The 25,977-nt window shown below is 40.8% G+C and overlaps 1 protein-coding gene across 1 annotated transcript; it reads right to left on the bottom strand.

The window, feature by feature from the left end:
* Positions 1–25,662, bottom strand: pes (pescadillo). The gene is made up of 15 exons (XM_017705077.2): positions 25,487–25,662; positions 24,530–24,609; positions 23,318–23,471; positions 22,456–22,565; positions 19,636–19,807; positions 18,514–18,603; positions 15,537–15,653; positions 13,995–14,072; positions 13,810–13,899; positions 12,557–12,687; positions 11,692–11,817; positions 5,003–5,187; positions 4,566–4,711; positions 714–881; positions 1–288 (listed from the first exon to the last, which is right to left on the bottom strand). Exons 1-15 carry the CDS (start codon positions 25,508–25,510, stop codon positions 211–213), a joined length of 1,749 nt encoding a protein of 582 aa, XP_017560566.2. The 5' UTR covers positions 25,511–25,662; the 3' UTR covers positions 1–210.
* Between the last annotated feature and the right edge of the window lie 315 nt (positions 25,663–25,977).

The raw sequence follows: 25,977 nt of genomic DNA, 5'->3' as shown, positions 1-25,977 counted from the left end.
TGAAAGCTGATCATTTTAATATTAGTGAGTTGCTCGGACTTGAACACACTGGAAAGCACAACACAACATGGAAGAAATATTGAACAAGCATTCCACTTATTTGCATTAACATTGTTTTAGAGAAGAGACCCATCACACTGTTAGAGAGAATAAACAGAGAGAATTGTTTTAATAGATTTAAAAAAAATAGTCTTTTGCATCTCCATCCGATCATTTCTTCAACTTCTTCTTTCGGTCAGACTTGCTTGCTTCGTCCAGAGCTTTTCTCTTTGCTGCCATTTTGTTGGCCTGAGGGGAGATGCATTAGGTTAATGAACAGCAGAGGAGGATCGTGGCTATTGAAGCTTCAATGATGAGTTCAATAAAGGTCAAGAGCTCAAACAGGAATACACTGGCTACTCTACAAGCTTCAGGAGGAAAAATAACAATTCTTCAATTATTAACCTGAAAGCATTTTTCACTCTTTGTTCCAACTTAAATATTGATGTTTTTGCATTATTGGCAGCACACAAGTTATAGATACAGAACAGTAAAAGCAAATATAATTTGCATGACTGGTTAACTTCAGTTTTATTTAGGCTGGCTAAACATTCAGAATGTGTCAGTGTATGTGCCAAAATACATCATCTATTAACAATAATCATCCGTTTCAACTGGTCAGAAGGCACTAGAGAATCAGTGTGAAAGCAAGACATGCTGCATTTCCATCCTACCTCTCTGACTTTCCTCTTCTTGCCAAACATGATCTTATCGTAGAGGTATTTGTCCTTCTTCTTCATCATCATGATGGCTAGCCTCTTCTCCTCTGCCTTCTCCTCCTGCTCCAGTCTCTGGCGGTTCTCTTGCTTGGCCTTCCCAGGGGTCACCTTCGCTGATACAGCCTGAAGGAGAACAGTCAGACAACATGCCCAATCAGAAAATCCACCAACACCCCCTCCATTCCTGATAGCAGGTAAATGTACTCCATATCTCCTTTACCTACAAGCAACTACAAATATAGATAAACAGCACTGTGCAAAAGTCCTAGAAGGTGATGTAGTTTAAAACTATCTCTGTTGGGTGTTTTTACCAGTAAAAACGCTACACAGCTTTGGAATAAATTATAGCTGTCAAACAATTAAAATGATCACCATATAAAAAGTTTGTACGAGGCTGAAGTCAGTTTGTAATTCTCCAGCTTCTTATTTGAATTTCCCTGTTCCACCTTAAACAGTGCACCGGTTAAATTCTGGTGCCAGAATGTAACCACTGCACCATTTAACGTGGAACAGGCAAATTCGAACAAGAAGCTGGAGAATTACAAACTCACTTCAGTCTTGTATCGTTCTTCCATGCTCAGAGAAGCTGCTGTGAGCTTTACATACAGTCGCCTATATCTTTAGGTAACACCATAATCCCCCCTCCACCAAACTTCACACTTGGCAAAATGCAGTCAGACAAGTACCGTTCTCCTGGCAAACCATCCATCGCATTGCCAGATGGAGAAGCATAATTGGTCACTCCAGAGAACGTCTCCACTGCTCTAGAGTCCAGTGGTGGCGCTTTACACCACTGCATTCAACGCTTTGCATTGTGCTTGGTGATGCAAGGCTTGGATGCTGCTGCTCGGCCTAATTTGAAGGCCACAAGAAGTTTGGAGGTCTCTAGCGATTGACTCGATTGAAGTATTTAGAAGCAGTCTGCAGGCCTAGGTGCTTGATTTTATACACCCGTGGCCATGGAAGTGATTGGAACACCTGAACTCAATGATTTGGATGGGTGAGTGAACACGTTTGGAAATCTAGTGTATATAACAAACAGTCCGCAATCCTAACTGTACTGATATGAATTTTTGCCCTTACTGCCCACTGTGGTGTTAACACTAGAATAAATGCAAATAAATGTAACAAGATTTTTTTTTTTTGTAAATGTTATTAAAATTTCGATTGGAAGTTTGGTTCTTGACTTCTTACTGCATTCCAGCCAATGCATGGATTTGTTAGCACACATGACCTTATTTAAGTCTAGGAACTGAATGTTGACTAAATACCAGGCTTTATCAAGCAGAGGTTTGGAAATGTCTAGCACACAGACGGCCATCAACTTACAATGTGTTGCTTATATTGAACAGTACTGTATAAAGCAAATGATCCAAATGGATGTAGTTGCTAGCTGCACCATAACTTTGTTCAGTCATACTGTCCATCAGAAGTGCTTCACTCTCACTGTTGGATTATATTGGCTGAACGTCAAGGTCCTGGATTTCGCAAGGCTATTTTGAACAATAATGGCAGCATAAAGGATTCTGTGGTTTTAATTAGGTGGAACGGTACGGAGTGGAATAGAATACAACAACCCGAAATTAAACAATCCACAAACATTAAAACCAAATAAAGCACTTCTGCTGCACTGTGAAAAGGTTTTCCTCAGGCCATGGGTCACAAATATCTCCATTCATCTGGAACCAGGGCTAATTAATTCACATTTACCTACAAAGGGCCAATGGTTAACCATAAAACAAACAAAGTCTAGGTGGCTGGCCAAAATTGGAGGCTTGAATTATACTGACCAAACTGGAACTCATGGAGTTCGAGACACAAAAACTGACCATCTGTGACAACGTAATGGCAATTTCAAACACTGAGACCATAACAGGCCTATTTAAGTCTGGTTTTAAAAAGCAGGTGTACTCAAAATGTGGGCAGGTCACAAGTTAGTCTCATGTCTTCACCTTCAGTTGTCAAGTCATGGTCTCAGGTACCATTTCTGAGAACCAAGTAAGCCGAGCCAAAGTGCTCAATCATGATATTAGCTTAAAACATGTTTATATAATAAGCCACTATACTCTCCAAAATGATAACATTATAGTATGCATGTACTTATAAATGTACATACACACACACACACATATTTTTTATATATATAATTGTATGTATAATGTAATATCACACATATATATGTACATGTATGATATTACATTATACCTACACTATACAGGGTGGGCCATTTATATGGATACACCCAAATAAAATGGGAATGGTTGGTGATATTAACTTCCTGTTTGTGGCGCATTAGTTTATGGGAGGGGGAAAACTTTAAGATGGGTGGTGACCATGGCGGCAATTTTAAATCCAACTTTAGTTTTTTCAATGGGAAGAGGGTCGTGTGACACATCAGACTTTGGAAGCTGGCACTTTCCATGAGTTTTTTCCAGCAAGATGGTGCACCACCACATTATGGGTGTCAGGTCGGAGCATTCCTAGATGAACAGTTTCCTGGAAAGTGGATTGGTCGTCGTGGGCCAGTTGAATGGCCCCCGAGGTCTCCCGATCTGACCCACTTAGACTTTTATCTTTGGGGTCATCTGAAGGCAATTGTCTGCTGTGAAGATACGAGATGTGCAGCACCTGAAACTACAGATACTGGAAGCCTGTGCTAGCATTTCTTCTGTGGTGTTGCTATCAGTGTGTGAAGAGTGGGAGAAGAGGGCTGCGTTGACAATCCAACACAATGGGCAGCACTTCGAACATTTTATAAGTGGTCAGAAACCTGTAAATAACTCATGAAAGAATAAAGTAACGTTAAAACCAAGCACACCATTGTTTTTCTTGTGAAATTCTCAATAGGTTTGATGTGTCACATGACTCTCTTCCCATTGAAAAAACTAAAGTTGGATCCAAAATGGCCACTACCCATCTTGAAAAGTTTTCCCCCTCCCATAAACTAATGTGCCATGCAGCGCAGTTTCCAAAGGGAAGGCATCATGCTCTGCTTCAGAATGTCACAGTACATGTCTGAATTCATGTTTCCCCTCAATGAACCGCAGCTCCCCAGTGCCAGCAGCCCTTATGCAGCTCCAGCCCATGATGGTACCACCACCATGCTTGACCATAGGCAAGAGACAGTTGTCTTCGTTCTCCTCACCAGGGTGTCACCATAAATGCTGGACACCATCTGAGCCAACCAAGTTTATCTTGGTCTCATCAGACCACAGGATGGTTCCAGTAATCCATGTTCTTGGACTGTGTGTCTTCAGCAAACTGTTTGCGGGCTTTCTTGTGCATCAGCTTCAGAAGAGGCTTCCTTCTGGGGACAACAGCCATGCAGCTGATGCATTGTGCGGCATATGGCCTGAGCACCGACAGGCTGACCTCCCACTTCTTCAACCTCTGCAGCAATGCTGGCAGCACTTGTGTCTATTTTCTGAAGCCAACCTCTGGATATGACGCTAAACACGTGGACTCACCATCGTTGGTCGACGTGTTTAGCGTCAAATCTGGGAACTTAGTCCAATCAAATGACTAATCACCCCACACTCAAATTTTTACTGTTTGTAAACCAGCCTTACACTTTCAGTTATATTGTGTTGATAAGATTACACAAATCTTCTTGCTCCACAATGAACTATATAATGATAGCTGATGTGTAACACAGTATTCCTGCACACTTGAGGGAGATTAGGTTTCTTACCTGTATAGTCGCTATAGTCGCAGGGTTGGATAGTTTATTTGGTCATTTTAGTATCTATAGTTTTCTTCCCACAATTCATCTCATTTCACTGTTTCCTTATGCTGAAAAACTCTTACCTTGCCCTGCGTCCTCTTCTCTTCCATATTCTTCAGCTTAACCTCTTCCTCTGCCTCCTCCTCTTCCTCCTCCCCATCATCATTATCATCATCATCATCTTCCTCCTCTTCCTCATCCTCTTCTTCATCCTCCTCCTCATCCTGCTCTGTAACCGGAAGGAAGAGCATGTTCATTATATCAGTGGATGCAAGTAAACAAATGCATATACAATAACAGATGAAAATGCTGAATGCAACAATTTCGACTTGACTAATAGTGTAAAAATTTCCTTCTGTCACATCTGCATATTCAGACCAAAATAAGATACCAGCAATTCAGTTTTAGATTTCATGCCCTAAATCATTCCCTATGGAAAAAAAATTAAAATAAATTAAAGACATCATCCTAAGACAATTTGCAGCCGTAACACACAGCCTCACTACTCAGTGCTACTCACCAGGTCTCTCTCCTCTCTGGAGAGCGAGGAGTTTGAGCCTCTCTGGAGGAACATAATCGCCGTCCTTCTCCTCCACGAATGGTGATAGGTGAGGGGGCAGAGTCACCCCCAAAAAGTAATCCTCCACAGGTAGAAGCATCTTGGCGTTCACGGAGTCGTACACCCACTGAGGCTGAATGTAGTACCTGCAGGGTCGGAGCAATTACAGCAAGCTTAGCAGAACGTTACTGAACCGTTCCAGAGACACAAACAGTTAACAAATCCAAGGCTCACAAACCTTAGCAATGGAAATCAGAAATGCACTTCAAGAATGTGTAATTCATAGAATATTCATGATATGATGCAGTGGATAAAACATTACCACACACACACAGATCAGACATTATGACCACCTCCTTGTTTCTACGAACACTGACCATTTTATCAGCTCCACTTACTATACAGGTGCAACACACACTAACACACCACCATTGTGTCAGTGTTACTGCAGTGCAGAGAATGATCCAATGATCCACCACCCTAGTTGTGTGTGTATATATATACACACACACACACACACACATGTATAATGTTGAGAGACATTTCCAGAAACACTCTTTCATATATGTCACTGACAGCAAAAACAACCTGTAATCTAGCCTGTGGGTTTCAGTTATTTGTTAGATATGGACAACTGTGGCAGCATCTGTATGACTGGACTGTCTAAATAAAACATGGAATGTCTTTTACAAGCTTCAATACATCCTCTAACATACTATTAGAAATCCCATGGTGGCAGCAATTAGCCTTATTTTAGCATTTATTTCTCTGACATTTATGGCCCACACTGAAGGTCTAGCCCTAAGAGTCACAGTAACAATTTGCCAGGGGTCAAAATATAATGTTTACCATCAACATACGTTGACAGGAAAATAATTTATTTCACATAAATTTGATCTTTTCATATTATGCCGTTTACTAGGACATATTCACACAAGTTTTCATATGGTGTTTAACAATGCTGACAGTGATCATATGCAGAACAGTTAAAGTCACTGTAATAAAAACAATGTGCATACAGAAGGCTGCTGGACTGTATTGTGCTCTATGCGGAACCATGAATGTGTGCAGGCGTGTCATGTATGTACTGTGACCATCTGCAGATCATGAGACGTGGACAGAGCAAAAGGGTTTCAAGAACAGACATCACAAAACACACTCTCTGCTGTTGCTAACACACCCACAGGAAATGCATAAAAGAGGAGCTTTGAGAGGCAAAGAGGGGTCCCCAGCCTGAAAGAACGGCATTGTGAGCCAACTCTCATCTTCAAGGCAGACTCCAGGATGTAAGTGCAAATTGCACACAGTCCCCACATTCAACCGGGAACATTTTAAAATCCGAACTTTTTGAAGCATATTGAGGATGAACCCTGAAAAGAACAAAATTCAATCTGCAAATGCAGAAATATAATCGTATCTGCCATCTACACTCACTATGCTGGTACAAGTGGATCACACACAGCAGTGCTGCTGGAGTTTTTAAACACTGTCCACTCCATTAGACAGTCCTAACTTGTTGGACCACTTCATAGATGTAAAATCAGAGAAAATAGCTCATCTGGTGCTACACAGTTTGTTGGCTGTTGGCTGGATATCTTGATTGGTAGACTATTATCAGTCCAGCAGTGACATTGAGGTGTTTAAAAACTCCAGCAGCACCGCTGTGTCTGATTCACTTGTACCAGCACAACAGACACCAACGCGCCACCGTCACTGCAGTGCTGAGAATGATCCACCACTAAGTTAAACATTTAACATAGTGCTGGGCAATATATCATCTATACCAGCACACCATGGTCTTCCTAGGGCAGTTTCACACTTGGGCTATTTCAGAGTCTGAAGTGGAGTCATGTAATATGCATATTCTGCATATGTGAACATGCCAAATGAACTCAAACGATCCCCTCTAAACGGCCCCAAAAACAAAGCAAACCGAGATCAGTTAGTTCAGTTCGTTTGTAGTTCATTTTGTGGTTCGATTAATTTGGGCATAGTGAAAAAAGGGCCCCAGTCCGCTTTAGCGTGAAGACCTTGAGGCTCACTGTACACACAGCCACAGTCTTTAGCGCTTAAGCAGGTAAAACAGACCAAGGATCAATATAAGGTTCTACTCAGGATAAAGCATGTTTGTGATTTGAGACAGAGCAGCGCTGACATAGTAAAGTAATAAGAGCTTGCGTGTTTTTACCAGGTTAAAGGCTCAAGCTGGGCACGCAACGCAGTTTTCAGCTGCTTTCACACAATGCGGAAAGCTTCAGTGAGGAGCACAGCTGAAAACGCAGAGCCATTTTTCCAATTTTGTGCGATGCACTTGAGCCAATCATTTCAGCGTGTCCAATAGGAGAGAAGCAGGCGGGTCTGGTGGGTCTTCTCGGGCAAAAGGCAGGATTCATGCTGGACATGTCACCAGCCCATCACAGGGCAGACAGACAGACAGACATATATATCCCCACACATATACACATACACACAATCACACTTAGGGGCTACGTAGCATGTCCAGTTGGCCTGACTGCAAGTCTTTGGCCTGTGGGAGGAAAACGGAGCAAAGAAAGGACTCTGGTCAACCAAACCCAGGTCCTTCTTGCTGTGAGGTGACCGCACTACCCATTGCACCACCATACTGCCCTCCTTCCTGGTTTACATATAACATCATCATCGTCATTCACCGCTTGTCCAGACAGGGTCGCGGTAGCAGTTGGGAGAGCAGAGAATCCCAGATGACCCTGTCCCCCGCAACTTCCTCCAGCTCATTCCGGGGGACCCCAAGCCGTTCCCAGGCCATCTTGGAGATGTAATCCCTCCAGTGGGTCCTAGGACGACCTTGGGGCCTTGTCCCGGTAGGCCGTGCCTGGTACACCCCCACCGGGAGGCGTCCAGGGGGCATCCGAATCAGACGCCCAAACCACCTCAGCTGGCTCCTCTCAATACGGAGGAGTAGCAGATCTACTCCGAGCTCCTCCCGGATGGTCGAGCTCCTCACCCTATCAAATAGTGTATAGCCCGCCACCCTGCGAAGAAAGCATATATCCGCCACTTGTATTCGCAATCTCATTCTTTCGGTCATTACCCACAGCTCACGACCATAGGCGAGGGGTGGGATGTAGAGCGATTGGTAAACAGAAAGCTTTGCCTTATGGCTCAGCTCCCTCTTCACCACTACAATCCGGTACAATGACCGCATTACTGCTGCCGCCTGACCCAGCCTGCAGCCGATCTCATACTTAAACTCCTAGGGCAAGTCCTTTTCCCTTACCTGGAGTGGGCATGCCATCCTTTTCCGGGCTAAGACCATGGACACAGATTTGGAGGTGCTGATCCGCATATCAATCGTTTCACACTCAGCTGCAAACCGCTCCAGTGAGCGCTGGAGGGACCCATGTGATTCAGCCAAAAGACCAACATCGTCTGCAAATAGCAGAGATGCCACCCTCTGGCCTCCACACATAATGCCCTCCTGACCTTGGCTACGCCTTGACACCCTGTCCATGAATACCATGAACAGGAGTGGAGACAGGGCACAACCCCGCCGGAGCCCAACGCTAATACTGAAAGGGTCTGACTTAATGCTGAGTATACGAACACAGCTCTCACTCTGGGAGTACAGAGATCGAATGACCCAAAGTAGTAGCCCCAGTACCCCATACTCCCGGAGGAATTCCCACAAGATATTTCGGGGAGAGCTACAAGATAACCCGGTCATAAGCCTTCTCCAAATCCACAAAACACATGTAGACTGGGGTGGCAAACTCCCACGCCCCCTCAACAATCCACGAGAAAGTGAAAAGCTGGTCCATTGTTCCACGGCCGGGACGGAATCCGCATCGTTCCTCCTCAATCTGAGGTTCAACTATCGGTCGGAGTCTCCTTTCCAGCACCCTGGCATAGACTTTCCCAGGGAGGCTGAGCAGTGCGATACCCACTCTTGCCACTGAAGAGCTTGCCAACTACCTCAGTGACCTCCACCAGGGAAATGGGGCTCGACACGCCAGAGGCCTCCGACACCCTCACTATTCGCTTGGGCCTACCAGGTCTGACCATCAGTTTTCCTTGGTGTCTGTTATGGACAATCCATGCCTGGCACAGAAGTTCAATAACAACTCACCATTCGGGTTTACATCGGGCAGGCCATTCTTCCCAATCACGCCTCTCCAGGTCTCCCAGTCATTGCCAACATGAGCATTGAAATCCCCCAGTAAGACTATGGAGTCTGTACGCGGGACCCTTTCCAGAACCCCACCCACTCGCTCCAAGAAGGCCGATTACTCTGACCTGTTTGGTGCATAAGCACACACAACAGTCAGAGTTCCCCACTCTCGCCCGGCACCTCTCACTCTGAGCAACCCAAGTAGGAGAGGGACCAACCCCTATCGAGGAGTTTGGTTCCAGAGCCGACACTGTGGGTGGAGTTGAGCCAACTATATCTAGTTGGTACCTCTCAACCTCCTGCACAAGTTCATAGGTTTATATATAGCCTATTTGCTTAAAATCCATAAAAGCCAGGAAGCATGAATTCATTAACTTTATCAATGCTTTAATATAACCTGACAGCAAGATAATGTGATATGTTTGAAAATGGACGAATATTGAATTTTATCAGTAACCACCCAGCACTAATTTACAGAGAGGGAAAAAAGGCTATTTATATATTAATTTTATATTTAAATATTATTAACCAAAAATTATTCAGGTCAAATTGCAGTTTAAATGGAGTGAAATTGAAATCTGTCCCATGTACAGACATCTGCACCAGGTTTAGCACTCTGAGGTAAATACATTAACGCTGCATAATTTCAGACCCTAGAGATTTTGTTTTGACTACTCTGTAATCTCATGTGCGAACAAGTCCATCGGTTTTATTTGTAAACAGTGGTTTCGCATCTCATCATACCACAGAGGCAGTGTGCATGCAAGCACATCATGATTAGGTGGACATTGTTCTCCATTTCACACTGTTAAGCTAAAAATCAAATGGTTTACCAATTACAAAGATACACTTACATAGTCTGTAGAATGAGTTATCTAACTGAAGCTCTGTCCTGGCACCAAGGTGGTGGAATGACCTTCCACTGGCTGTCTGAGCAGCAGATTCTCATGGTCTCTAAAAGCAGACTGAAGACCCATCCCTTTTTACAGCAAATAAGTGAGCACTAATCTAAGTATCTATTGAAATTTTGTATTGCACTTAAACTGTCCAGTTCTGTATCTTGTTTCTAGGTATCAACATAGGCTTTCGTTTCTAGCAGCATCTCAGCTCAGCGGTACTTGGTACTCTAACCTTCTGCTAGCTAGGTTCTTTTGTTTGTTACATTGTCTGAGAAGACAACAAAGCACTTCTGTAAGTTGCTCTGAATAGGAACATCTGCTAAATGCCATAAACGTAAATGTAAATGTAAAGTTCAGTTGAAGAGGGTTTAGTTTTACATGGTGTATTTATTAGGCTGGTGTATTTATTAGGCTATTAGAAGTTTCACAGTGATTTTATTCCATGTCAGTGACTTGATGCATGTGCCATGTGTCAATGTGCAGGTACATTAGTCTTGGGTCTCTGAGTTTTTGCAATCTAGTCTCTTTAGTGTTTCAAATGTGACGAGATGATGAATTGCATGGGGGGAAAAGTCCAGGAAAATCCATGATTTTACGAGCACTTATTATTTTCCATGACTTTTCCAGGCCTGGAGAACTTGATTTCTATATTCCATGACTTTTCCAGGGTTTTCATGACAAAACCTGCCTAAATATCTTTTTTAAAGCACCAGTATCGGTCTAAATTTCAGGTGAAGTCCAAACAACATTCTGGATTGGAAGCAAAACATGCTCGTTTGCATTTATTACAGAGAATCAATGACAGCATGAAGACTATCAAGCTGTCTGGAGCTGTAGGAAAATAATTTACTGGGTGATAAAGCTGATGTTTAGTAGCTGAGTTTAGTATACGGCCCGGTATAAAACCGGTTTTAAACAGCTTAAAAATCTTGATCACTCCCCTGGTTAATGTTAAAAAGTTGGCCAAAAAATTGTTTGAGACATCGACTTCCTGCCTCACCACAGGTAAAACTCAGTGTCCAGAGCAAGAAACCTGTTCAAGGTTGCCAGATTGGGCAGGATCCCCATTTTTTTCAGCTATATATTAAATAAATAAATAAATAAATAAATAAATAAATAAAAAAAATCTACTACCCCTTCAAAACATTTTTACTAAGTTTTATTAAAAAGAAAAATAAATTAATAGAATTCATGTAACAGTGGAAAAAAGTATTTAATAATAAGGGGAAGAGGGAGGAAAAAGTTTTACGTTTAGTTATTTAAGGGAATGCCTTGAGCTTTTCTTATCTTAGCTGACATTCAATAAAATGTTCGAAAACTGGTTATTCGAAAGTTGCAGCCCTAAAATTATGAAGTTAGCACTTTTGTGCACTATTCTAACCACTCTGTGCAAGAGAAAACTAAAAGACACAATACCACATGGAAGCATCTGTGGTAATTAAAGCCGTATTTCCTTTGTGCAACACCACTATAAAGTAAAGTTGAGGAGCACATTCAAATGATATCCAGAGATGATCAAGTAAACATCACATAAAAAGTCAAATGCCTATTGATGGCTCTGAGAAGTGCTTAAAGCAGCAGGACCTGTACAGTGTATGGCTGACCTGTTCATGTACTGTTTGTCCAGGCTGGGTCTGTCCACTATATGATGTGTGACCGTTTCGTCAGTGACGTCGTATGTGCTGCCGATACACAAAGATTTATCCCAGGAAACCTGAGCGCCAAAGCACCTGTAAACAGATACAGATAGAGAGCTTTACACAAACATACTTGCATGTCTTTGCATTTTGAGACATCATTATGAGACAAGATCAGGTCAGCACACCAATTATTCTTCGTGGAAATGTTTTGTTTTCTATTTTTTTTTTTTTTTTAAACCAGGTTAACATTTACACAACACTGTATAGGGTTCCTTTTGGTGGGAACTGAAGGGAACAAAAAAGTAAACAAAACAAACTATATCAGGTTGGCAAGACACTTTTAGCACAGAGTAAAAGTATTCATGAAGCAGAGGCTCATTACCTGGATTAATGTAAACCTAAATGTCATTTGATAGTGATAACACACTGATATTGATTGTTACCAATGCTTCAAAACACCAGAATGAGGTTTAAAAAAAAAAAAAAAAAAAAAAAAAAAAAAAAAACACAACAACCAAGCAAACAACCATCTGTCAAATGTGGCCGAGTCTCTCAAACACTTTTTTAAATTGTACTATATTAATTCCGATTACTTGTACAGTATTGTGCAAACATCACATCACATTCATGTAATATTACATCTATTTACAGTCAAAAATGTGCTATCAATTTTATAGCATCAGGGAAAAAAAAAGCAGAAAACATTTCAAAGAAAATAATGCAGATGTCAACAACTAAATCTGATATCTTAAACTTGTCTTGTCTCTGATGACCGACACTATTCGTAATTGTGTAATGAACCAATTAATTGATTATAACCCCCCCACACCTTAGAACAAAGGCCAGTGATTCTCTGGGCACTTCTCTGTTCAGAAAGAACTTCAGTCCTTCAAAGAGCTTCTTCTGTCTGTCCTGCTCCTGCTGAGCCTTCTCCCTCGCCTCCATCTTCTCCATATCATCCTGAGGTTGGAGAGAAAAAAACAGAACCCAGTGAAAAGCAGCAAGAGATTGCATTAGATGACTAAATCAGATAGATGAGAGCCATTATACTGTTTGTTAATATCTTGTAACCATAGTGACCAGGTCTCAAGTGCAACACCTGTAAGAGACGGTGTGAAATCAAGGAGGATCCATGAGCAATTAGCACCGGCAAGCACTCATTCAAAACAAGGCCAGTACACGCTAACGCTTGTTCATAGCTGAAGTGAAATAAGCTGGTTTACACTCTCAAAGGGAGGTTCTTTCCAAAACATATCATTATTATGTCCTACGATGGAGTGGTGACCTGTCCAGAGTGTATCCATTATTCCGCTGGGATAGGCCCCGCATCCCCCGTAACCCAGATGGATAAGCAGCCTAGAAAATGTGTGTGTGTGTATTATTATGATTATTACTAAGGGCCATCAGGTTTTCTGCTGACTATGTGGTAGCATATCTCCAGGACATCCTGTCGTCTGTTTAGGTGTTCAGGCTTAAAAATCGCTCGTTAATGATTTTCGTCCCATAATATTATCATCATCATAATCAGTGTTTTCATAGATAATGAGCTATGCTAGGTTTAAAATTCATACTACAGTAAAATTACTTCACCTGTATGACCATAATGTGACAATATGGACTGATATGTTTTGATTTTTTGTTGATTTTGTTTTTAAAAATGATAATTTTATAGTGCATTTAATTCTGTCTTATAAACAAATTCAACTGACCAACCTGATGATTTTAATACTAGCACAGTTTGAATTGTGGGAGATGCACTGGGGCATTCTCTGGCAGAAAGTCCGACTATGCAGTGACCTGTGCCACCTCATGTATTACTAGGCAGGAGTCTTAAAAATTCATACCTGCGTTAATAGCTAAAAAGTTTTACACTTAAATGCCAGTGAAGAGCAGCTGTTTATATATAAACAGCTGCTCTTCACTGGCATTAAGTGTAAAACCTTTTAGATATTAACACGGGTATGAATTTGTTTATATATACACACACACATATACATACACACACACATATACACACACACACACACACATAAATAAAAGTGATCTATGGAATCCTTTTTGCTAAGAATATAGTTGTCTCACCCCTTCTACAGGGAAGTGGTCCAGCTCTGCTTCCTCATCTTCAGCTGAAGAGATGACACGGGCAAGACTGGCACTCAGCGCAGACAATTTCTACCAGAAAGAGAAAGATCAGTCTTACTAAGAGTTTAAATTATCACCAGGAAATCATTACAACTGTGGATAAAAGAAGGAGAATGGGTTCAAACCTCCAAATAGCTTTCTGAATCCATGGCGTAGTCCTCTTCAAATTCAGCTCTGAGCTCTGTCTCTCCCTTTCCATCAAGCTAAAACACAGAGCAGAACAATAGAAGATTATTGCAAATGTGCAGCTGTAGCAAGTTCATCCAAATGAAAAATGGAAATGGGGCATAGAAAGAAAATCAAAGCATTTTCAGCCTAAATAAATAATCGCAGGCCCTCTCCAAACCTTAAAAATAAATAAATAAATCCTGTCAGACCACTTCAGTGCAGACTCCGCTTTAAACATCAGCTAATTAACAAGGCCTTCGTGAGTTGAATTCAGAGCGGAATGGAAGAGTGGAAAGAGAGAGAAAAGGGAAAACCTAATCTCTGCAGAGCTGAGGCCCAGGACAACACTAATAAACATAAAAAACATTTTTTTTATTATTAAGAATATTTTTTTAAATAATTCAATCAAATCAAACAGATCAAACCAAAAGAATGGGATGAAATCATAGAATTTCCTCCAGAAATGAAATCAAATTGAATCACTGCAAGGTCAGAAATAGATCTCTAAATATTAAACCAAACCAAAAGTCCGCAGCCAAAAGACCTTCACCTCCAGAAAGAGCGATGAGATGCACAAACAGAACAAGCCAAGATAAAACAAAATAAAACAAAAAAGTAAAATAAAAAGCCTACATAATTTTACACTAAACACGGAATCATCAACTGCCCATTTTTTTTCACTTTGATTTGGGACGATCCCTGCTGTAACTTTATGATGTAACCAACATGTGACTGGTAAGTGCTGTATTTGAATGCCGTTACCTGTACCAAATATTACTCATGACTAACTGTAATAACAGATTTTTAGATGCATCACAAATCTCTTTAAAAAAAATGCAGATTAATTCACAAAATATCAACCTGATTTTCTCTTGGCTCAGAGCTTCCTGGACTGTTAAAAAGAAAAAAAAAGTAGTACAATACTTTGGTGCAGCCCAGCTTGGAGGAGACAATCAAATCAATCAATAAATGCAGGAACTCAATGACGTACAGGAAGCAAAAGACCTAAAACCTACATGAGAACATGGATTTTTCTAACAACCAGTTATTAATAGTGATAATCAGTTAGGCTTCAAGTTAAACATTTAGTGCATGATCAACTGTGAAGCTGCAGCATCCAAAGTAAGAAACATGCTTTGCATTTCAACACTGATTGACAATCAATTTCACTGCTGTTGTGCAAATGGAACAGACAACAGGTGGAAATTATTGGCGATTAGCAAGACACACTCAATAAAGGAGTGGTTCTGCAGGTGGGGACCACAGACCACTGCTCAGTACCTTTCTCACTCTGACTGGACTCTGTTGCTCGTTGTCATGGTAACGTCTACATTGAGTGTTATTCTACGCATGCACATAATTTTGGATCGAATTACTTAGTGTGCATGTAAACAGATTTCCATCAGAAAAATCAAACCAAAAAAGTACACATGTGGCTGTAAAATAATCAAAAGTGGAATCATGACTGGCTACACATCTAGTGTGTATGTGGAAGTTACCTTAGGGGGGTAGACAAGGTTGAGGGTCTGGTAAAGGCGGAAGTTGACGAAGCCGAGCAGTGTGGTGTAGAACTCTGTAAAAGTGGCCATAACTCTGTAGTCCACATCTGTGGGGTGCTGAAGGGGACAGAAGCAGACACACGCATTACAACACAGTGAAGTGCATCAATTTCTTATGAAAGTACTGTCATTTTTCCTTAAACGCAAAACTGGAAGAATCGCTGTCAACACATTCAACACTGCGTCTAAACTTAAAACTGTTGGAAATATCAACAAACTTCAAACTCCATTCTGAACTAGTGAAGCTGGGCTTTTTGACAATATGTGGTGTTCTGATCTCTCTGAAATGCCAGGCCTGATCTATGCAACATCTGCCAGTGAATCGGGCAGCTGTTTGACCACTCTTTAGATTACAGTGTGTACTATATATCAACGTCCTGCTGACACTTGCTTGAACCCAGTTCCATAATATCAACATAACCATGCCACAACCAAGTCATGGCAGATTTCATACTCATCATGGGCTGTCAAAATAGACTAAGGTCCAGTAATACAGTAGGGTCAAGTTACCCACGCCAGTAATAGTCATGACAGATACCATGGTAACGGTGACATGGCATGGTAACATTACTTTTTCTTTTTTTTTAAACCTGATTTTCTCCCCAATTTAGTCGTCTCCAATTCCACCCGCTATTAGGACTCCCCCAATCACACAATGCTAGGAGGGTGTAGGCTAGCACAGGTTTCCTCCGAGACCTGTGAAACCAACCACCGCTTATTTATTTTCAAACTGCCGCTCACGCAACGTCACAGGACAGCCGGACGCGCTCAGAGGAAAGCGCCAACCCCAGTTCTGTTACATCAGCTAACAGACGCCTGCACTGACTAGTATCGCGTTGAGTGATGGGAGGAGAAAGGGGGCCATCCTACCCAGCGAGGCCAATTGTGCTCTCTTGGACTCCCAGCTACGGTTACATTACTGAACAAAATCTGACAACTCATGATAGCTTGGTATCATTAAATAGTTATTTCAGATTGATGAAGAACGTGCTATAGATGGTTCTATATACAACCTCCTTAAATAGGTTTCTATATAGCACCAAAAATGGTTCTTCTATTGTTACAAACCCTTTATTTTTATTTATATATATATATATATATATATATATATATATATATATATATATATATATATATATATATATATATATATATATATGCACACACATATATTATCTTGTGTGTGTATATATATTTTTCATATGTGCATGCTGTCTCCATTTTTCCATTTTTTAAGTTTTTCAGTTTTTGACACAATATGAAAATGCTGGTTGCCTTTTTTCACTGTGTATAAATTTAACAATGAATGGACCAAAAGAAATGACCCAAAATGACTTGAGCCCAATATCATTACAGCCATGTAGCTGCAGCAACTGTGCGCAAATCAATGGAAACTGAATTCTTCCACTGTAATATGTCCATGATAATAATTTGTCAATGAGGAGGAAACAAGTGAACAGTGAAGTTATCTGGCTATCTAGATACGTTACAGCAGTTTAGCGTCTTTTATTTGGCTCAAAGTATAAAAACCTTTGTTTCTGCATTCAACTTTGCTATGACTGACAACTGAAGTGCTAGGCTTGGCGGCATTTATTGGTTTATAAATCCATGGTGAGGCTAGCAGTCATGACTGGTTGATACCACAGGGACTTCCCATGGCTGAAAGTGGACAATGAGTGTTATCATTACCACTACAGATCACTGATAGCAAAACACCTTTCAGCACAGTTGGCTGATACAGAGAAAAGGTGGGGCTGGATGCCTTGTTTAAGAGTGCAGTCAGCAATTCTGGAGAACGAACATTGATATTAGAACTCAACAGCAAAACAAATACACCCCTCTCTTCAGAAGCTTCGACCCCCAAACTCATGGATGCACACTGCCAGGGCAAACAACACTTTTTTCTTTCTTTTTGGTAGATCTTCATGGCCATAAAACCCTTCAGAAACATTGGACAGACAAAAACAAATTGTACTGCGAAGCTAAACAGCTGGGATTAGCCATCAAAAACATTAGCAAACAGGACAAAACCATATTGACCTATAAATTAAGTTAGTGTTAAGCAACCTCCTCATCTGTTTTCATGCCATTCAACTTCAAAATTTCCCATTCCACCTTAAATGGTGCTGCAGTTACACTTTCTGGTGCCTCAGGTTAGCGTAGCTATTGAAATAACAAGGGTCTACACGACCAGCGCAGCTAACAGGACAAAACAGTCCATCTGCTTCATGGATGGATTTCTAAACAGGTGATAAAAATGGGCTGACATGATCGCTTTTGCAGTTCTGCATCTAGCTTTTATTTTCAGTCCCTGTCAAAGCGGTAGGCCATGAAGCTAGTACAGTGTTAGCTAAACTAACATTAGCATTTAGATGCTAACAGAAACGAATCTGACAACAAACCGCATTTACTTCAGAAAAAAAACGACAAGGGTAAAGTTAGCTTTCTATTCAACATCTTTTTCGACTATTCCACCGTAAATGGTGCAGCAGTTACATTTCAGCATCAGTTTCAGGTCAAACATGACTCTCAGAAACAGCCAAGTTAGAGAGTATCGGCCAAATGCCGTCCACATATTGAAAAAGGCCAACACTGATACACAGATTGGTTCTTCCATCTATACTAATGGCCGCATGATGTGTTTGTGTAATACATGCTGGACATTATAGTGACAAAACATTAATGAACAAAAAAAAGCTTAAGACATAAAATTGTGAATTCTGTCTAACCAATGAAGCTGAGGAATGTAATACTAAGCCACAGAATATTGCATAACACAGCAAATAACGAAGTCTACGTTTAGGCCATCACGCTCCTTTGCTAATCGCAACGGTGCCTTTCTTTGTGGGCCGTGAATTAAACAACATCAGGCACAGCCTGTTGTGTATACATGTCAAAACACAGACTCTATACTTACATCATGAGCAAACTGATATGGTACCAGCCAGGTGATGGTCTGTCCCAGCACTTCTGCCTGGTAATAAATTCCCTTGATGGACAGAAAGATCTGGAAAAGGAAGAGAAGACTGATATAGGCAGGCTGTTTCCACAAGTACAACTGACATGCAAATACACTGTGTATTAATGTCTATTTCCTTCAAACAGATGGATGAAACATCAAATACGTATATATGCTCACAGATATATGGATGATGCATGGTCACTAGCCACAAGCCCTCCGTTCGTTTTCCACTCACTGCTTTCGCCTCTTATGTTCACAGTGTTGTCATGAGTGACTTCATGAGTTCCATCATCCTCTAGCCCTTTTCGGAAAACTGTTCTTTGGATAAATTTGGACATTCTCAACTAATCTAATATGTCAAGACTCTTCAACCTCTGGTTACTTGCACACCTTAAGTGAATTTTGGCCTTTGTCTTAAGACCGCTGTGGAAAAGCGGAAGTTCCAGCACTTAAGTATTAATCTTAAGTTAAACGCTTAAGATATTTATGAAAGTGACCACTGGTCTTTATGTATTATTATAGAATGTTATACCCCTAACACTAAAATGTTACTTTTTCATTTTACCATTGGATTTGACTGGCTGATCTGTACAGAATGAAGCAGGATTCGACATCAATTACTGCCTGGGACAAGTAAAACACTTCAACAGAATTGAAACAGCATTAAAACTCTCTTGCCCAATTGGGAAAGCAGGTGTTCAATATCTTGATTTTCTAAAGGATAATCCATTCAGTGAACAATGTATCTGACATGGTCTTAATTTGCTTTTATATGCAAACACCACTGGGGGGGGGGGGGGGGGGGGGGGTTCCACAGTTAAATCTACCTGCACTGCTTGCTAGTAACCATCTGTAGCGCGAGATATGATTCAAAACATCGGCACTGAGACAAACACTAACTTGGTGCACCTTAATCCTAACGATCCCTTTGCGTAAATGTCCCATATTACAAATAAGACTACATTAAAATAAGATAAAATACAAATAAGAACAGCTACTAAAAGGGCTAAAACTGTTGGCCAGATGAAAGAAGCAGCGTGTCTGCTGCCCAGGAAGCAGAATCTCTGGATCTGTTACCTTCCTCAGCGAGCGCGAGGCGACGATATAGTTCATCCACTCCACGCTGAGTCTACGGCACAACTGGATCGTCTCCACGTGGCACTTTCCCGTGCGAGCGAACGTAGAGAACAGGAAGCACATCGACAGAGCGTCATCAACGTCCCGAAGCGCATCAACGAACGTTGGATATCTGTTTGAAAAATTGGAAATGATTTATCAGGTCAGTTTTTTTGGTCAGTCTATGTCCCATAACGGGCCAACAGCAGGGGGATAACAAACAATCCTAAGCTGAATAAGTCAATGATTCTGCTGAATTAGACGTATTAACAATACATAAAACTTTCACAACGCAAAAATGACAATACACACTAGATCACAATACATTTTCAGAATAGACTTAGAAATGAAATGCTAACATACAGTAAGTTAAACATGTATTTATTTATATTTTGGTCATTCTCAAAACATTTGTTATATCCACTATTGTCCTTAAAAGATAGCAGTGCTTGCTGAAGGCATAAATGGCACAAGTAGTTTTCTTGAAAAACAAAATACATAAATACATAAATAAATAGATAGATAGATAGATAGATAGATAGATAGATAGAATAGAATAGAATAGAATAGAATATGAACAAAAAGTACAATACCTTTATAAAAGTAAACTAAATTGTAAACTACAAGATTACATCTCAAAATTAAATAAACTGAGCATTACAAGTGAATTTACTATCTGATCTTGCATTTGTATATAAAGTTTGGCTCTTTCCTTTTGGCTGAAATGAGGATTTTCTAACGTGGCTCACTCTCTCCCTGCAAGCTGCAGAATCCACAAGAGACGGACTCTACAACCGAACAGAGGTGCAAATTGGTGGCTATTAACATCTCTAACGAGGGTCATTTGTTTCGCCCTTTTATAATCGGCACTTGGTGGCCACTTGAATCCTGTGGGGAGAAGCAGCTGCTGAGACTGAAGTTGGAAGGCTAACCAAACCATTTTTATTCCAGTTCTAAGAGCTGTGTGGAGGTTTTTTGTAAGTTTGTGGTGAACAGTTTTAGGCATATCATGGACAGAACTATAGAAACCATTCCCACCGTCACACAGTTTATAGCATGAATCCAATTGTATTTAATTCATGATGTGTGCCATCTCAAGACTGCCAGATTGGACATTAATATTAACATGCACACTGTAGAGGACTACACTGATTATAATTCTTCTGCAATACATTTCTCTGAATATTTTCAAACATACTTTTTTTATCATCCATGTTGCACTACTCTGTTGCACAGTTGTTAATGTAGTGCATTTTAAAAATTACTCTATCGTTGTGTAATTTCACTAAGCATGATTACATGAAGAATTCCTCAAAGAAGAATAAAATTGATGGGAGAGCAAAACTTCAGCAGGCCCAGCTGTTGCCTAGATCATGTGCAACTGAGACAAGGTAGGCAAATAACTTCCTATCACGTACCATCATGAAGCCTATAAAACAGGGGTGAGTTCGGCACACTGCACTCATCAAGCACCCACCATGTTCAGCACTCAAGATCCACAGCCTTCAGAGGCCGAGTTTAGTGTGTCAAAAGAGGGGAAAACTTTCTGCTGAGGCTCTCATGGGGTCTCATTTTTCTCTTCGGATCTTCTGATCAACAGCAGGGGAAAGAGCCTCAAGTTCAGCCTCCTTACTGTCCACAATTATCCATAAATGGTCCATGCAAATAACCTCATGAATGTTTAAATATGGGGCATCTCATTAACCTTTCAAACTCCTTGAGACCACCGGTGGTTCCAAAATGCACTTTGTCATAGTCTTCATAACTTTCATATTTCATAAGCTACATTCAGAAGCTGGGTGTCATATGAGGCTGTAACTCTTCTTTCCAGTAAAATAGATGATGTCATTTTAAATCCTTATAATAAAAGAAGCTGAACTTACATTTTTTTCTACTGAAATTCGAGCCATTTTTCCACAAATCTGGGCTATAAACTATAAACAGATGGCGTCTCAGTGATTCTGCTCTGTAAGAATGATTTTTATAAAATAACACAAAGAGCGTCCAAGATTGTGTTTTAGCAGTAAATTGTAAGCATATAGCAATGTGTGTGATCATAAAACACATTCTGTTCATTTTAAGGGAGCTTTTACAAATAAATAAATAAAGAAATGAATAAAATTATTTTCATTTACTTCATGCAGTTACTGAATAATTTGCCTTACAATTTGGTCACGTTAATTCAGACGGAAAAACCAGAATATACCCTGGAAAGAAAGAATTTTTTTTTTTTAAATTTGTGAATGTGTGAAATTACTGTTGTTTAGGCATGTGATTATCTGCCCACTACTACCAGTTCCCAATGTTTCACTATTTCTTCAGGAATGGGGAACAAGAACTTTGGAAGATACGAGTAGCTGTTTGGAGCAATAAATTAAATCAGTAAACAAATCAAACAAAATGTTTAGGTATGAATTACTTTCATGACTGTGTGGCCTGACATGGAGCTTAATTCAGAACGAGCTGGTACATGTGATGATGAGGGGTTGCACATTTAGCTGCAATTCTCTACTGTAACACAAGGTGTCACCAATTCTCACTCTCTCCCAAATGTTTTACGGGCGTACGCAAGCGTCAAAGCTTCTGACCATGTACTTCTGTTCTCCCACCAAGTATTTCTTTATAAATCGGTTTCTGCGAGAAGTCTGTCCAGACAAAAATGGGTCTGGGATGTGCGTACGCAATGTTTATAACTGAGGCCCAAGGACCCAAGTCTGTAAGCCCCAAAATAATATAAGTGTGCCCTCTACTGTTTTAAGGAGGTACTGTAAACTGCCTCACCTCTCCTTCACAATGTGGTCCAATTTGTATGCAGGCTTATTTTCTCTCAGCTTCTCCACTCCTCCCCACTCTCCTTTACCATAGGCTTTACGCAGCTTACGCACAAATATCTGTCAGGGAAACACAAAAACATCAAACACTCATTCTTTACATTCTCCCATGATTGGGCACAGTAACAAATGCCTTTCATACCAGGAAAGTAGGGCTTACACTTATTTAAATTACCTTAACACAATCAGGATGAAGACAGAAATTGAAGGGCTCATATCCCTGAATTTTCCTCACTTATTATTTCTTTTTTTTTTTTTTTTTTGAAGAAAGGGAGTTTGGTTTATTATGCAAACACTTTTGTTTTAAAACGTACCGTTAGCCCCACCGACCTTACTAAGCTGCAAAAACAGCCCTTTTAAGTTTCCTGTTTTTTGTGATATCGTGAAAACCAATACATTTGCATATATGCTCCTATTCAGCCTACAGCACTTTAGCCCCACCCATTCACGCTGAAGTTATAACCCACGTTTCTGCCCAGACTGTTTTTTGAATGAGGGATAAAACAGGATGGCCAATCAGAACGAGGTCATTTACATATATCAATCTTAAAGACACACTAACAAAAACAGCCCATTTAATTCTAAGGCATAAAAAGAAGTTGGAAAAGTGTCATGCAGAAATCAGTTATGATTGTTGTGGATAAATAAACACAATCCGTATAAGCAGATCTCAGGAGAAAAAATAAAATACAAAAAAAGTAAGACAGGGGCCCTTTAATAATATATTGCAAGCCATTCAAAGAAATTCTGAATACACAATAAATGATCAGCAACTACCATTTATACAAAGCTGCTTCAACTGACACTCTCACCTTGTACTCCCTGAACTTGCCGACGATGGGCTCATGCAGCAGGAAGCGAATGTCCTTGAGCAGGTAGAAGGTCTTCTGAGCTGTGGAGCCTTTATTGACCTTTTTCTTGTGTTTGGGTTCATGTGGGTAAATTCCTTTCAATATGCATAACCGTCTGCACAGAGGAAAAACAACATATTTTTCAATACATATTACAACCTATTCATCAAAAAGCATTATCTACCTATTAACCTCAAAGCCAGTATTAACTACTTATCTGTGCTTATTTGCCTGAGAGGAGGAAATGTGGAAAACATTGCTACCCACAACATTCAGACAAGCATGGCTAGTAAAGCAGTTCAGGTCAGTTACATGTCTTACCATGAGATGGACATAAGAGCACGGAGTGCATTTCTATGCACCAATAATGCAATGATTACAGGATTTCTGCAGTTACCTGATTATTCAAGTAGTAATGTAAACAGCAGAGTCCACTTTCTTTCCTTTACTTCTACATCTACACAACAGAACCAGCCAGAGAAGAGCTGTCCAGAAACAGTAAAACACTAAACTCTTACTTTAATGCACTGATCTGCAAAAAGGAGAAATCAGATGCAAGGAAGAACTAAGAGCAAGAGCAAGAAACCTTGAGAGGAACCAAGACTCAAATGGAAAAGCACCTCCTCTGGTCGACACCGGAAAATGACCACATTGTGTCCAATTTGGAGCCACATAACTTCCCAAATTAATATTTACCATTTACAAGACAACTGCTGCAAGAGTTTCACATCATGTGCTGCGCTGCTTTGACGGGTTCACTGGCGAGTTAGACAACTGTACAGGTGCACGTCTTGTATTTAGGAAGGATGTAGATCTCATGTAGATCTGGGGTTTTATTACTACCAGATCAGTGCTTGTAAACATGCTGAATAAAGGACTGACAAAATCTGATTTTCTGCAGTTACTGGATTACTATTTTTTGCAGGTAAACATTCACTGCTGTATTAGTGTGTATTCTCAGTCTAGCCCCTGAAGGAGCCTACTGAGCTACAATTTTAGAAGCAGGCATTTCATACACAAAAAATATCTGAACTGTTCCTTTAAAAAGCACATAAATAAATTCATATTGTCAGATGGTCTTGGGAAAAGAAACAACAGTTAATCTTGAGCACCACATCTAGTCAAGATCCTACTGGTTGGCATCAGATGGTGCCATCCCTGTCCAGAACTGACCTGAAATCAGCCAGGCTCAGGCTCAGCTTCTTGCGGGCCTTGTTTCTGCTGATGTAGTTGGTGGCTGACCCACTCTCATACTGCAGGGAGAGAGGAAAAGACAATTAACATTCACCTATCCGATAGTAAGGCATACAAGCTAAATGAAGACTTGAGGAAATAAGTATACTGACTTTCCTACTTGGTTCATGTCAATTACTTTTACTAAATGCTGAAAAATGTGTCCAACTGTGCACAACCAGCTTCTATGATCTCCTTAAAACAAGCACTGAGCAACAGATTGGGACACTCTGGAGACACCACAACCGAACCTAGACACACTACACCCTGGAACTGCTTTCTCTGGAGTGATGGAGCTTCACTAAACACATATGCAACCCAAAGGCTGTTAGCTAAGGGGCCCCAATAATGACTCTGTGGCTTAATATAATCAGGTCCTCACAACAATCTTCCCAATTCTGGTGTCTTCCAAGAAGAAGAAAGGCTGTTAACTACAATTAGTCTGTACTATTAGGCCTGTAGTGCCTCGGTCTGATGCCTGTAGTGCCTCGGTCTGATGCCTGTAGTGCCTCGGTCTGATGCCTGTAGTGCCTCGGTCTGATGCCTGTAATGCCTTAGTCTGATGCCTGTAGTGCCCTAGTCTGATACCTGTAAGCCTTAGTCTGATGCCTGTAGTGCCTCGGTCTGATACCTGTAATGCCTTAGTCTGATGCCTGTAGTGCCTCGGTCTGATACCTGTAATGCCTTAGTCTGATACCTGTAATGCCTTAGTCTGATACCTGTAATGCCTTAGTCTGATACCTGTAAGCCTTAGTCTGATACCTGTAATGCCTCAGTCTGATGCCTGTAGTGCTAAGTTAATGGATAATGCGAGCCATGTAAACATCGTGTCGGCCCGACGCTGAGAACCAGAGCTAGTGTGAACTTCCAAAGGCCGAACATGAGCGCTTTACTCACCTTCTTCTTCTGTAAACCTCCCATCGCGGGATCGAAACGTGCCGGATCACAGACTGCACAATAAAACGCGCTGAGCTGTTAAATGCGCCGAGTTTTGACTCCCGCTGCTCTCAGCGCCTCCGCGTCTCCTCACGGCTCCCTCCACACGTGTGCTGCGGCGTGACGTCAATCAGCCGAGTCCGCAGGGCCCCCGTGTCTGGCCAGAGAGACGCCTGAATAAAAATAAAAAATCTTTCTTTTCTTTTTTTTTTTTTTTTACATGTTCTTAATGTAGTTTTTTCTTTAGCTCTTCATTTCGTTCTTAGTTTTTCAACTTTTATGTTTTTTTGTTCGTTTGTTCTTTCTTTATTTCTTTACACATGCTAGCAGGGGTTTTCTTGTGTTCTTGTTTTCTTTCTTTCTTTCTTGTTTCCTTCCTTCCTTTCTTTTTTTACTAAGGAGCCCTGCTGGTGACATCCCGTATGAGTAAAGACAATGCGGTCACGCCATAT

Source organism: Pygocentrus nattereri, chromosome 20, assembly GCF_015220715.1.
Source record: "Pygocentrus nattereri isolate fPygNat1 chromosome 20, fPygNat1.pri, whole genome shotgun sequence".
Classification (NCBI taxonomy): Eukaryota; Metazoa; Chordata; class Actinopteri; order Characiformes; family Serrasalmidae; genus Pygocentrus; species Pygocentrus nattereri.
Note: the sequence above shows the minus strand (reverse complement) of the source record. Positions and strands in the feature narration are given on the sequence as shown.